Raw genomic sequence first — 12,442 nt, forward strand, 5'->3', positions numbered from 1 at the left:
TCCCTTACACTCTCCTTGCAGAATGAGCACAAAGTTCTGCAGAACCAACGGCCAAAGATGCTCACGTTGAATGCAACCGTACACAACTGGGTGTCGAATCAGGAGCAGCAGCGTAAGGAACTGCTGGACCCGTCCGTTGACACACGGTTGGAGCAGCTGGAACGGGACAAGAACTTTGAACGCTGCATTGGTGGCCACTGTGTTGAATGCTACGATTGTCTGAACGATATACGTCTGGATACGTCGGTCAATCGCGAGCTGAAGTATGGTATTACCACCCTCTACAGTACCTGGGATGAGGCCGAAGTGCGGTAAGTTCTTTAACGTCATCCTAAAGAGACAAATTGAATTGACTCCAATATTTCTTCTTCCCTCTGCAGGCTAAGAAACCGCATCGAAAATCTTACCACCTCCATGATGACCTGGAAGCAGCTGGAGGATGGGTTGAGCGATTTTCGTAACATTCTGGATCGGGACCGTGGAAAACTTCAAGGCATTGAAGGTGCCCTCCAGAGTGGTGGCGGTACTACCGAGGAGATCGCGAACAGCGTCAAGGAGGTGGTGAAGGCTCTCTCGGAGAAGGTGGATCCGCTTTTTCAGGAGCAACAGAACGGTGCTAGCACCGAGTCGGGGCAGTTTCAGCACCAGCAGCAAGAGTTCGCCCAGGAGAACCTGCAGCTATTGGCACCGGTTCTGCCGGCAAGCGTTAAGCTCTCGTCGAATGGTTCTCTGTCTGATAGCGGTATTTCCGATGGTGGTGGCATGTCTGATGGCAGCCTATCGGAGCGTGAGCGACGATTGAACGCACTCAAGCGGCTGGTGAAGCAACTGGAGGTAGCGCTCGCTCCCGGCAGTGACGCAATGCAGACGATAACGAAGCGGCTGGAAATGGCCGAACATGATCTGCGCTCGCTGCAGAGCACGTGCCGCAAAATCATCATGAACGAGAAGAACCACCAGGAGCAACAGCTGCAACTGCAGGAGATGAAGGATCGTTCCCCGGGACGGGACTCTGCCGACGGGAACAATAATAACAGTGTGACGGTGAAAAATAAGAACAAGAAATCACCTTCACGGTAAGTTTTATTCGTCTTTCTCAAGTTGCCCATTACTAATCGTATTGTTATCTACTCGAAACAGCAAAAAGCATCGAAATGGTACACAGAGCCGCAGCCAGTCAAACACATCCGCCGAGGTAACGGAAAACGAAGACGACGAGCAGGTGTTGCACCAGCAGCTTCAACACCATACCCAAGAGGAGTTACAGCGGGAGCATTTGCTGGCTATGCAGAAATCTGGCCAGCTGGGCATTGTGCAGACGACCAAGATGAAGCTCTCGCAAAACCGCTGGGTCTGGCGCATCACCAAGATTGCGGTACCCGTCCAACTGGCACTGGTACTGGTGATGTGCGCTGCTTGCTTCTTTGAACCACACTGCTGCGATGCGCTCAACACCTATTCGATGAGTTTTACGCCTCAGTTGCGGTACATGAAGGGACCACCTCCGATTTAGGGCAAAAATGAGCGAAGATGGGGACTGCTCACTGCGCGGTTAAATGCATTCGCCAGTACCGCTTGCGTACAAGGCGGGTGCGGAATGCGCGGGTGGGCGATTTTAATGTATTGGATAGATTTTTATATCCTGGAGATATAACGTTGGTTGATTAGTTTCTAACTGTATAGGCATATATACATGGCTTTTCTAGCCCGGTACCATCGGTGGATGGTTCGGCAAAGGTCGTAATACTTCCAATTGTGTTGCTATATATTCTAACCCATTATTATTTCCTTAAAGTTCTTCCTATGTTCATTATCTTGTCAACTTTATGCTGTAAGGATTCCTATATAGGTTCTATATTTTTTCTCGTATTTTAATCTATTTTTTTCTGTTTCAATAGAATCTATATTTATTAGTTCGTTAGCTTCGAATGAAATGTACAATTCTAATCGTTCGCTCGGTCGTTCGTTTAGTGATGTTATTTAATCGTTTGCATCGTTTAAGATAAATTTGTATGAATTAATGGCCTGTTTTTCAAATAAGTTTGATTAATTACTTATCTACTAACTTGGTCCAAAAAGGGGCAATAGTTGGAAGATGGATTAAAGTTTTTGTGTTGCGTTCATGATCATCATTTCCAAAATCAATAGCTACGAACGTAACTTTCATCATTGTGAATCCTTATTGTACCGCAGTAAGAAGTACTAACAGTTACAGTAAGATTTCTAACAACAACAAAAAAACAAACAACTTAAACATTTGGTTAAGATGCATATGGCAACAGAAAACAAACGTGCAGTATGTTCTAAAAAAAAACAACGAATCAAAACAGTGCCTTGAAGAAGCAAACAGTAACAGTAGCAGTGGCAACATAGCAAAGGTTGTGGAACACATTCTCAACCAAACTTACCAACAAAAATCAGTGAAAAGACTGTGTTTTTTTATTTGCATAGAACAGGCGATGTAATTTTACATACATATTTCCATCTCCAGTGATAATAGGTTCTTCTCTCCTGCCGTAGTACAGTTTAATCCCGTTTGTTGTTAAACGCCTAATTCAACAAGCGAAATAGTTAGATAGAAGAGAGGAATTGGAATATACTAACAAACACACTGCCGTTTTGTGTTTCGACCACACGCTACTTATTCCCTGCGCGCTTGTAAGATGTTTCGTTGAGAATAATGTCTCGATGCTAGCAGAGTATTTTCTGTCTCTTTTCAATGAGACACCGGCGCCCTGAAATTGTATATTTTTTGTTAGAAGGAAAAAAAACGGTCACTATATAACAGAAAAGCGTACGGTTGATGTTTCGTGTACCATGTGTTACTAATGCATTCGGCGTTTTATTTCCGTACGTACTAACCCACTACTATCTTACCCCGTCGTAATATGTTGTTCGTGGACTAGTTAGTTATAATAGAATTGTAGCCATGTGCGGTTAGGCTCGTGACCTTATGTGGAGTTTTTTTTTTCTTTTCTTGCGCGCCTTTTTCGGTGGATGCCATCTTTAAATCGGTCCATTCCTTGCTCTTGATTGTTTGTGCACAACAAAACAAAAACAAAACCGACAAATAGGAGATAAGGAAGTCGATTTTAAGAAATCCGCTGCCGCGTTACTTCCGGTACTCTTATACACACACAAACACACACTTATTAATGGCCAAGAGTTTAAAAGTTTATTATTTTTGCGCTAGCACGTAAGTCCGTAAGCAAACCAACTTAATGTGAGAGAAATGATTTTTCTCGTTTTTCTTTCTTCCGTTTTTTTTTTAAGTTTAGGTAGCTCCGATCGAAGAGGGAGTAACCACACACATGCAATACAAAATACGCAATACAGATGGAGAAGAAGAAAAGCGGAGAATAAATTTTACATTTTCCTACAATCGAAGGCGGCTAGATTACGGTCATACCGACCCGGTGGTCGGTGCTGCAAAGAAGCAGATGAACATCCGAATTCCGCGCATCCATCATTATTTCTTTCGAGAACAATACTCTAACGTCATTTCGGTGCTAGCTGGAAGCAATCAAAGGTGGTGGATATAAGAACAGTTGGTGGAAACAAGCTGGAACAACCCATTTGCGTCCCTTGTATGTGGAATCAATTTAAATTCAATCGCACTTAACGCCAAAGAGAAGATCACGGTTCATAATTATACGCGCCGCACAGGACTATTACCGTCGAGCTTCTAAGTCACAGACCTCGTCGATTTCCTCGATACGGTTCTGAAGCGTCATGCTCGACATTGACATGACCCAGACGAGTGGCACAAGCGGCTTACGGTTCATTCTCATTCTGTTACTCACACATCTCGCGCAGAGAGTACGCTTGCAAACCATATCTTCTCAACAATTGGTTATTTCTTCGAAACGTCACAACTCCTCCTTTGCGTACACACTCACACAATGCTTCCGTTAGCCGGATGTTACAAGTCCAAGTACGCACATAATTACACACCATTCAGATGGGGAACACAAACTCAACTGATCAAACGAGTGAGATTGTGCGTGATCCATCCGTGGCACGTGCTGGTAGTTAAGTTAGTGCCTTTTTGACGCATGATGTACATGATGCACCTACACATCGATCTCCTTGACTACAGCAGTGTATATTTCATTAATGAATTGCCTATGCGCCTCCATCTTCCATCCAAACTCCCGTCGGAGCAGTACAAGCGATGTAAGGGGCTATTCGACAAACTATAATTCACTGCCCAGTTATGCGCCTTAGGGGCATAAAATATGCATTGTGTAGCTGCGAGCCGAATTCTTCCACAGTGTTCTTAAAATCCGACCAAATCGAGAAAAAAATGTAATAATAGCACCACACTGTCCAGTAGGATTAACGGGGTAGGTTTAGGGTGGGAATCGGGTGCTCAAACAATGTAAAGAATGCAATTAAACATGACCTAATCGTTCACTAATGACTGACGCACTGTCGAAGGGGGGGTGTGTGATACGTGGAAAGGATCCGCGCAACTGGCTGTACTCTCGGTCATTTTTTTGTTTTTTCGAAGGACGACGGATGCTCCTTGACGCACTCACACGCACCGTTCGTGTGTGAAACGATCTTCAGGCCCCGTCGTGGGAGTCCTTTAGCACATTTGTCGGTTTTTTGTTCCAACCCCCAAACCCCAACTTCTTCATTTTTCCCCGCTAATGGATGGAATCTTGCAGTGGAATTATTACGTTGCACGCAACCATTTTGTGTGGTTGGGTTCCTCGGGCCTATTACCCGCGTACCCGCTCTTTCCCCGTTTTTCCGACCAATCATCATCACCCGGGCAACCATCGCATCAGTTCAATGGATAGATAAATAGACTAGTGAACCGGTACGATGGCGTTAGTAGCTGATCAGAACTTCACCAGTGCTGTTCTAAGATCCGGTCTCTGTAGCTGCTGCTCTGCTCTCTTTTTTTCCTCCATCCGACGCCAGGTGCGCAAGTGTGTAGCAACTTCTTTCCGAAGAGCAACTTAGTCTACTTCGGCCCTCTTGTCGTCGGCCCGGTCTCTGGCCGTCCTTGGTGGTTTGTGTGTGTGTGTGTGTGTTTTGCGTCTGTCAGGCCAAGTTCAAACCGGCTGCTACACCGGCACCGACTCGTCACCAAACGGCACCAGCTACCGTCGGGCGAATCATACCGAGGTTTTGAATCCGGAGGCACCACATTCGGACGGGGTATCGAAATGAGAGCGGCGTCAGCGCACAGCAAGGCCACGGTGGATCGGCTGCTGACAGTGGTCTACATTCTGGTCACTGTCGGGGCCATGATCAGCCTCGTCGGTGCCGGTTTGCGTAAGTATTCGCACTCCTCGATGCGGTGGCATCGACATTAGTGCACAGCAGTAGTAGTAATCGTTCGGGTTCAGGTGTGAATTTTACTAACGTTCAATTTAACTCTCGTTAACGCTTATTAACGCTGCAGAAGAGCACTAATGTATTGATACATGATCAAAGGTTAAATAGCCGTTTACGACTTAGAATTACGTCCGTTGCAAGCGCGGTAATTGATTGAAATGTTCGATTTGTGACGCGTTTCTGTCATCAGTCTCGTATACCTATTTCCAACCAACCTTTGACCCAGTTCGACCGGTTTTGTTTGATGAAACAATTGGTGCTGATTATTGCATCGCTCATTTATCACTGGGTGTTAATTACAAAGCAAGTGATCCTAGTAAATAGTGGGGGGGTGCCATTTTTCATCGATCGATACATCCCTTGTTTGCTGTTGTAATGATGAGATTTTATTGGAAAAAGTAAAAGGATTTTTTCGATATAAAACGTTGATTAACGGCATCCTTTTGGATGTCTAATCGATCCATATTGTGTTGGTGCAATTTTCCAAAATTTTCGTATAGCATTGGAATTCTAATCACGGCACCATTTTGCAATGAAATCTCTGTATCTAAATTGATCTCTATAATTCTATAGATTCTATAGTATTGACGAAAATGTGTGACCTCAAATCGCACAACAATATATTATTTTGATTTTTTTTTTTCGAAAATTCACTCAATTCCCCAGGGAATCCTGGTCACGGCACCACGACCCACCGGCGGCGTGTATTGCGTGCATATGCAGCAAGTTTGTAATCTGTTTTTCGTTTTGTACGTTAAATTGTTTATCAACATTCTCCACACGTGACACAAGCTAGAAGGCGTGCCCCCCATTCGTCCCCAGTCGGACCGGGGCCGCTTAATGTCAGCGCAATCGCATTCGCGATCCGTCACACAGATTAATGAGGATAATTTCTTATCCGCAAGATCGGAAAACCGATGCGCACGCGCGCTAATCGTGTCTCGCTGCTTTCTAGCAGTGCCGAGCTGTGCTGTGCTTCCTTCACTGGCACAGCACAGGGCGTGGAGCTTGGCAATAAAAATGCTCAATTTGTGGTCGATCATGAGCGGTTGGGGGGCGTTCGGTGGTACATCAAGAACAGCCGCGCGGGAAGCGGCGCGAATGCATATTATCAGTGCGGTTAGCGAATCCATACAATACTATGTTTAAAGTGTACCCACCTTAACAAGCCACCGGTGCTGGCAGCGGCATCTTCCCAAGCATGATTTGGTGCACTCGTGATTATCGGCGAAGGCGGCGTACACGTACCGCTGGGTAGATCATTTTTGCATTTACTAACCAAACATTAGCATTATTGCCCGCTGCATGTTCATCATTGTTATACGCGAGTCGTGAACCTACCGCAATCGCACGGGCGGCTTGTTCTATTGGTTTAAGCGATTTTGAGTGTGTGTGTGCGCGATTTTTCCCTCAAATAGTGAGAGTAAACGCACCAGGTTCTGATCGTGATCTTGACGCTGGTTTTTCACACGGTGGTTAGCCACTAATAGGGGTAGTTCCTGGTTCGATAAAAGCCGCCGCTCCACAGCTAATTGGTACGTGAATTCGATCGATGTTTCGCTCTCCATATTGAACCGATGTAACGCTTGTTGTTCTTGGAAACATTAAACAACACGATTGTTTTATTATTTGTTTTAATCTTCCGTTGTGTTTTCCTCTTTCCTTGTTTAGTATAAAGCTCTCGTTTATGCAACGAAAGCTTGCAAACATGTTAGATAGTGGCGCGAAGCGTGATGTTTTGCTAGTGACCCGATGGTAACATGGACAAAACAAATGGAACGACACATACACACGTACATCCTTCTCATTCTCAGGAAGACATAAGTCAATGCCAACGGCTTCGTTCAAGCACGTCGACCCACCGCCCCTGACGTAGGGAAAATGTGTGCCTCTAATAAGCACACACCAAAAAAAAGCGGGAATTGTCTTCTATTTTTTGTTTTACGGATGACTTTACCATTCCATCCTGTTAATGAAGCACACGCGTAAAAACTAGCCCAACAGCTAGTATAATGCACATGTACGATAAATAACGTACTTAAGAATCACATCGCATCACACGAGTGTGATAATAAAACCAGGTGGATAGAACTATAAAAGCAGCAACAGCACATGATTAACAAAAAAAAATCCCTCCACACATTGTGCCAGCCTTTGGTAAGCCGATTGCATTTGTCAATCCAACTGGTCCATCTGTCAGTAGTGCTGGAACGGGTTTAAGTCAAGTGAAACTAGTCGAAGTCGTCCCCTTCGGGGGTAGATAATCTGCAATGCGAAATAACCCAGACGCGATCGGTGTGGAAGGCTTTGTTTGGTTCGTCTCCACCTGTCAACGGTGTGGGGAATTCTTACTGATTATGCTGTAAACTGGTTGTGATCCAGATGAATTCCTACCGATTGCATTCCGTTAAGAATTCCCAGTCCAGACGTAACAACAATACAAACAAAAAAAACAGAAACAGCGTTCGTTTCTTTCGGTGGCATTTAAGTCTTTCGAAGTGTTCGTTTTCTCGCACTCACACGCGAGTTTGAACCGAAAATCAGTCAAGTTCAAGGTGATTCAAGGTGATTTCCCGATCACACACGCACAAACTGATTCATTCATACATGTATCAAACGTGTTGTTTCCTTTTTCCGCAACCGTACATCGCGTTGGATCAATTTAGCTTGGCAAAGCAGAAAACAACACCGGCTTAACGATATGATTTTTCCTACCAAGGCAGTTGTTCAGCTGTGGTTGTGGCTTTCCGACCACACGATACGTACGATGGTTTTGGAGTCGGCGGCGCTTTAACGTCAGTGGCGCTTAAGGCGCTTCTTTCAGCTCTTGATTGATGCCCGGAAACAACCGATCTGCTATCGTTACCCCAATCAGACACGGCTGAACGTTTGCATATATACTATGATTGCAATTAGCAAACGGCAAGAGAGAGCATGAGAGCTAGAGATGAGAATAATTACTCTTTTCAAAGATTTGAAACAGGGTCAAAGAGTGGGTTTAAAGATTTGAAACCTTTACTCACTCTTTTGAGATTCATTAAAAGTATTACACTGCATTAACGTTTTTACCACTCTTTTGTGCCTATACTCACTCTCACTCTCTGTGCCGACTAGAAACTCACTCAGTAGTAAGTGTTTTATTACTCCTTTTGGATTTAAATAATTCTGTACGTGTGAATAATTGTTCTTAATAAATTTTCAACATATCATCATACCTACAGAATTATTTGAATCCAAAAGAAGTGATAAATCATTTTGTCTCACTCCTAATCATCGATTTCAATCGAAAACGAATTATAAGACACTGCCACTCTCTTTTACGATCTTCCTGTTTTACTCAATGTATACAATCCAATCAATGTATACAACTCACTCACTCACTCTTACTAACCCGAAATCCTCTGGCAGGCAGTAAAATCCGCAGTGAGTAACAAAACACGTTTGCTCACCAGTGTTTACAATCTCAAAAGAGTGATAATACTCTTTTGCTCACTCTTACAGAGTGATTTTAATCCAAAGAGTGATCACTTTCCAAAGTTTGACTCACTCCTGAGGAGAGTTTCTAGTCGGCACAGAGAGTGAGAGTGAGTATAGGCGCAAAAGAGTGGTTAAAGGAGTCATAAAAACTCTTCGTGCTGATTTATACTCATTCACTCTCGCGAAGGTTTCAAATCACTCACTCACTCTTACTCAGCGTGCACATCTCTAATGAGAGCTTCCCGATTTTGTGCGTACTTTAATGGATGCAGCAAGTAGCAGCGACGGTCTTCACTTCACGGTAGCATCTGACGGGGGACAACGGCACCTAAAAAAAAATGGGGACCCCCACCACGGGTGTGTCAACAGCTCGTGCGGAGGTGTGATCTGTTTCCTTCTAGTTGCGCACACGCACACACACACTCACGGATGTAAGGCGTGAAGGCGCGCGAGGTGTCTGGAAAAAAAGGAGAAAACTAAACAAAAACTTGTCTAAATATTGGCTCGCACCGTAGAGAAAGACATTTCGCTACGTACGTGAGATTGTTTAAAAGTAATTTTCGCTTCTTCATCGTAAAACTGTCCCCTTGACGCAATTGCTTTAGCTAATTGGTTCGTCAAACGCTGCGCCGCCGCTCTGGGAAGTCGCTCTTCCTCTGGGGAATTTCTTTCTAGCTTCTAAATTTAACATTCTTTTCATGGCCGCTCGAAGTGTATCTTCACCACTTTACAAAGCAAAAATCTTCCGGTTTTAATAGAGCTGTATCCGGTTTTACCTGGTTGATTTGTTGTCACATTAAATGGAATGTATTTCAAAAGATGAATTAAAGTTCTTCCACAGTACTTTACACAACAATAACATCACTTTAAATGAAGTTCCCTGCCATGGAGCAATGGAATTTCCCGTGATGCTATTTGTGGATGTAAATTAAAACCATCTGCCTTCAAAAGCCCTTTTTGTCCCTTCCCCTGCCAAAAACGTTACCGGAACCGGTTACTTACCCGGTTGGATCTTCCTGAAAGGATCACTTTCGTTCAAACTCGCTAATTGCCATTTCCAGCGCCAAGCGGAGCCCCAAACCCTGTTTATGTGCTTCAGCCACTCAAGCGCCAAGTGATAATGACCGTACGAAGATGAAACGGACACCTACCGTTTTGTGTGTGCCTGTAAAGAATAGTTAATTGTTGTTCCACACCACAACTCCGCTTCCCTCCGAGAGGGAGAACAAAATTCGCTTTCAAAGTATCAGAACTTTGTTGTGGCGCAAGCAGCCGAATTCTACCTTCCGTCTGATGGGCTGTTCGGTGATTCACTGCGAATTATGACGGGGTGACTTCGGGGATTGCGAACAACGAAGCCTTGCTTTAGGTGAAGTGGGGTGGAATTAAGTGCGTGTGTGTGAGAGTCTATAAAATGATGAGAACGCGAGAACGATGCGCAACACTCGGTCGGAGTGCGCGTGACGGACAAGTTCTGGTGTGCGATCGACACCTCCCAGTGTATGGGAGCTTTAGTTTTCTGCAAACATATTTCGGTGTACAGCGAAGGATTAGGCTCATTAACGTCCCAGGATGTATCCTGCGTGGAGTAATCGTATCGCCCAAACGGTGATCTTAGCCTCCGGGGTTGTTCTTCTGCTGGCGGTCAATTACAGTGGTGCCGTCTTCCGTACGTATCCTTACCTAGCACGTGGTAGTAGAACGTGTTAGAGGGCATTCTAACATGCGGAAATTAGTGTTATATAACTCATGCTGTGTGTTTCGTGCGATAGCGAGGTGCTGGCCACTGTGAACGTGCGCTTTGCATCAAAAGCACCCTCGGTGTTGTCCGAACAAATGGGGATTTGGAGTGCATCGAAGTTGCACTATTGTGTTGCGGCTGGTTTACAAGTTCTCAGCCAGCTTGGAGGAACAATTAGCGGCACACGGGCGTTGGAATATGGTGAAGCGCTGAGAGCCGTAGTGATGAAACCTTAATACGACTAATCTATTTCTGTTGAACTTTTACGCAAGGTGTGATAGTAGGAAGTAATGGATGAACGATTCATTTTGATACTAATCATGACCAATCTCAAAGTTAGCACCAAAACTTACGGTCTGAACGAATGTGATGTTATAAATATTCAACAACATCTTCACCGTGTTGTTGGTGTCAAACTCCTGTCGTCTGCCACTACATCGCTGTTTGCTACACTTTCAGCCACCGTTCTGCGTGCCTGTCCCCGTAACTCCACCGACCTTAACCAATGCATTATCGATGTGGTGAACGAGCTGCGGCCACGGTTGGCGACGGGCGATTTCGGGGAAAACTTTACCATCACCCCCCTGGAACCGATCAAGATTGATCGGTTGAAGATTGAGCGGGGCGACAACTTTAAGGCGAACTTTACCAACTTCCGCATCAGTGGAGTCACGCACGAGAAGACGGGATTCGTTGTGAAGAAGCTGAAGTGAGTAGAATTTTGATCTAAAGCTCCATTACTGTTGATCGTAAAATTGCAACAGGGGGGCGCAATATATTCGCCGATCTTGTCGATCACAATGAAATTCTAACAATGCCTGCTTATGTGCTGTTTCCTCAGAACGGACATCGATAATCGTCAAATTAATGTCACGCTGCTGCTACCGAAGCTACAGGTCAACTCGAAGTACTCCCTCAAGATGAGCATTCTGGTGCTGCAAATCAACGGTGATGGTGATGTGCAGGTGAATTTGAGTAAGTACCTTCCCGTGCCGAGCAGTTCCGTTTTGTTTTCCCTGCCCAATAATTCCCCATCATCGATCCCCTTATTCCACCCCACTCTGCACAGCCGACACCAAGGTAAGCCTGAAGCTAACGTTCTACACGGAAATGGTCGACGGGGAGGAATACTTCCGCTTCAATCCGATCAATCTGCGCGTCAAGTTCGGTAAGGCACGGTTCTACCTGAAGAATCTGTTCAACGGTGATCCAACGCTGGAGATGATCGGCAACCAGGCGATCAACGAAAATCCGGACGTGCTGCTGGACGAGGTGAAGGGCGGTATTGAGGAGAATCTGACCAAACTGTTCACCAAGATTGCCAATGAGGTGGTGAAGGATGCACTGTTCGAAGAAGTGTTTCCTTGGAGCTAAGTGGTCCGTTGCAGATACACGTTTGTGATAGACGGATCGCAGGAAGAGCAAACAAACAACCAAACGAGAGAACAGAAAATAACGAATTCGAAAGATTTTCCGCATTTTGTGATGTGCTTTTTTGCTGTTGGTTGAATGTTCCAATGAAATCTGTTCGCGGCATTATATTTGTAGCGCTGAATTTGCAAGAGCTGTTGATACAATAAATATGGAAACCGTGTGTTTTTTTTCGTAAAAAAGTGGATTTACCAGAATGTTGTATGTATGATTGAGCACATAAATATGCATCATTGTATTAATCGCTTCTAAACACTAGTATGAATAAATAAATGCTAAATTAAGGATGAGTAGCCGCGTTCCAATTTCCAAAATAAGATTTTTTTTCAAGATCCTAAAAAACTATACAGACGGAAGTTTAAATAACTGATTCATTAAATTAACAAGTTGTTGTATTGTTGGATTATATCGTAAAACAGAAAAAAGGAATCCAACATTCTA

General features: G+C 44.5%; 2 protein-coding genes across 4 annotated transcripts in view; both read left to right on the forward strand.

Moving 5' to 3' along the window:
- LOC128304666 (klarsicht protein) overlaps positions 1-3,212 on the forward strand; it is a 184,381-nt gene extending 181,169 nt beyond the window's left edge. Inside the window, exons 14-16 of the mRNA XM_053041874.1 lie at positions 22-311; positions 381-1,076; positions 1,141-3,212. Coding sequence (XP_052897834.1) covers positions 22-311; positions 381-1,076; positions 1,141-1,513 — 1,359 coding nt within the window. The 3' untranslated portion in view covers positions 1,514-3,212. The remainder of the gene's footprint in view (positions 1-21; positions 312-380; positions 1,077-1,140) is intronic.
- Positions 3,213-4,943: 1,731 nt separating this feature from the next.
- On the forward strand, positions 4,944-12,158 carry LOC128302610 (uncharacterized). Of its 3 annotated transcripts, none has more exons than XM_053039474.1 (4): positions 4,944-5,289; positions 11,030-11,279; positions 11,412-11,545; positions 11,640-12,158. In XM_053039474.1, exons 1-4 carry the CDS (start codon positions 5,181-5,183, stop codon positions 11,942-11,944), a joined length of 798 nt encoding a protein of 265 aa, XP_052895434.1. In that variant the 5' UTR covers positions 4,944-5,180; the 3' UTR covers positions 11,945-12,158. The 3 variants fall into 3 exon arrangements, with proteins under 3 accessions (XP_052895434.1, XP_052895435.1, XP_052895433.1); XM_053039475.1 differs by lacking the exon at positions 4,944-5,289 and adding an exon at positions 10,281-10,498; XM_053039473.1 differs by lacking the exon at positions 4,944-5,289 and having other exon boundaries at positions 10,428-11,279.
- The last annotated feature ends 284 nt before the right edge of the window (positions 12,159-12,442 follow it).

This window comes from Anopheles moucheti, chromosome 3, assembly GCF_943734755.1.
Source record: "Anopheles moucheti chromosome 3, idAnoMoucSN_F20_07, whole genome shotgun sequence".
Lineage (NCBI taxonomy): Eukaryota > Metazoa > Arthropoda > Insecta > Diptera > Culicidae > Anopheles > Anopheles moucheti.

Bases quoted from the DNA above. Each gene is read 5' to 3' on its own strand.
- LOC128302610 (XM_053039473.1), top strand. From the start codon at position 10,861: ATGGATGAACGATTCATTTTGATACTAATCATGACCAATCTCAAAGTT. The intron at 11,280-11,411 runs GTGAGTAGAATT...CTGTTTCCTCAG, and splicing joins TTCGTTGTGAAGAAGCTGAA to AACGGACATCGATAATCGTC. The intron at 11,546-11,639 runs GTAAGTACCTTC...CACTCTGCACAG, and splicing joins TGATGTGCAGGTGAATTTGA to CCGACACCAAGGTAAGCCTG.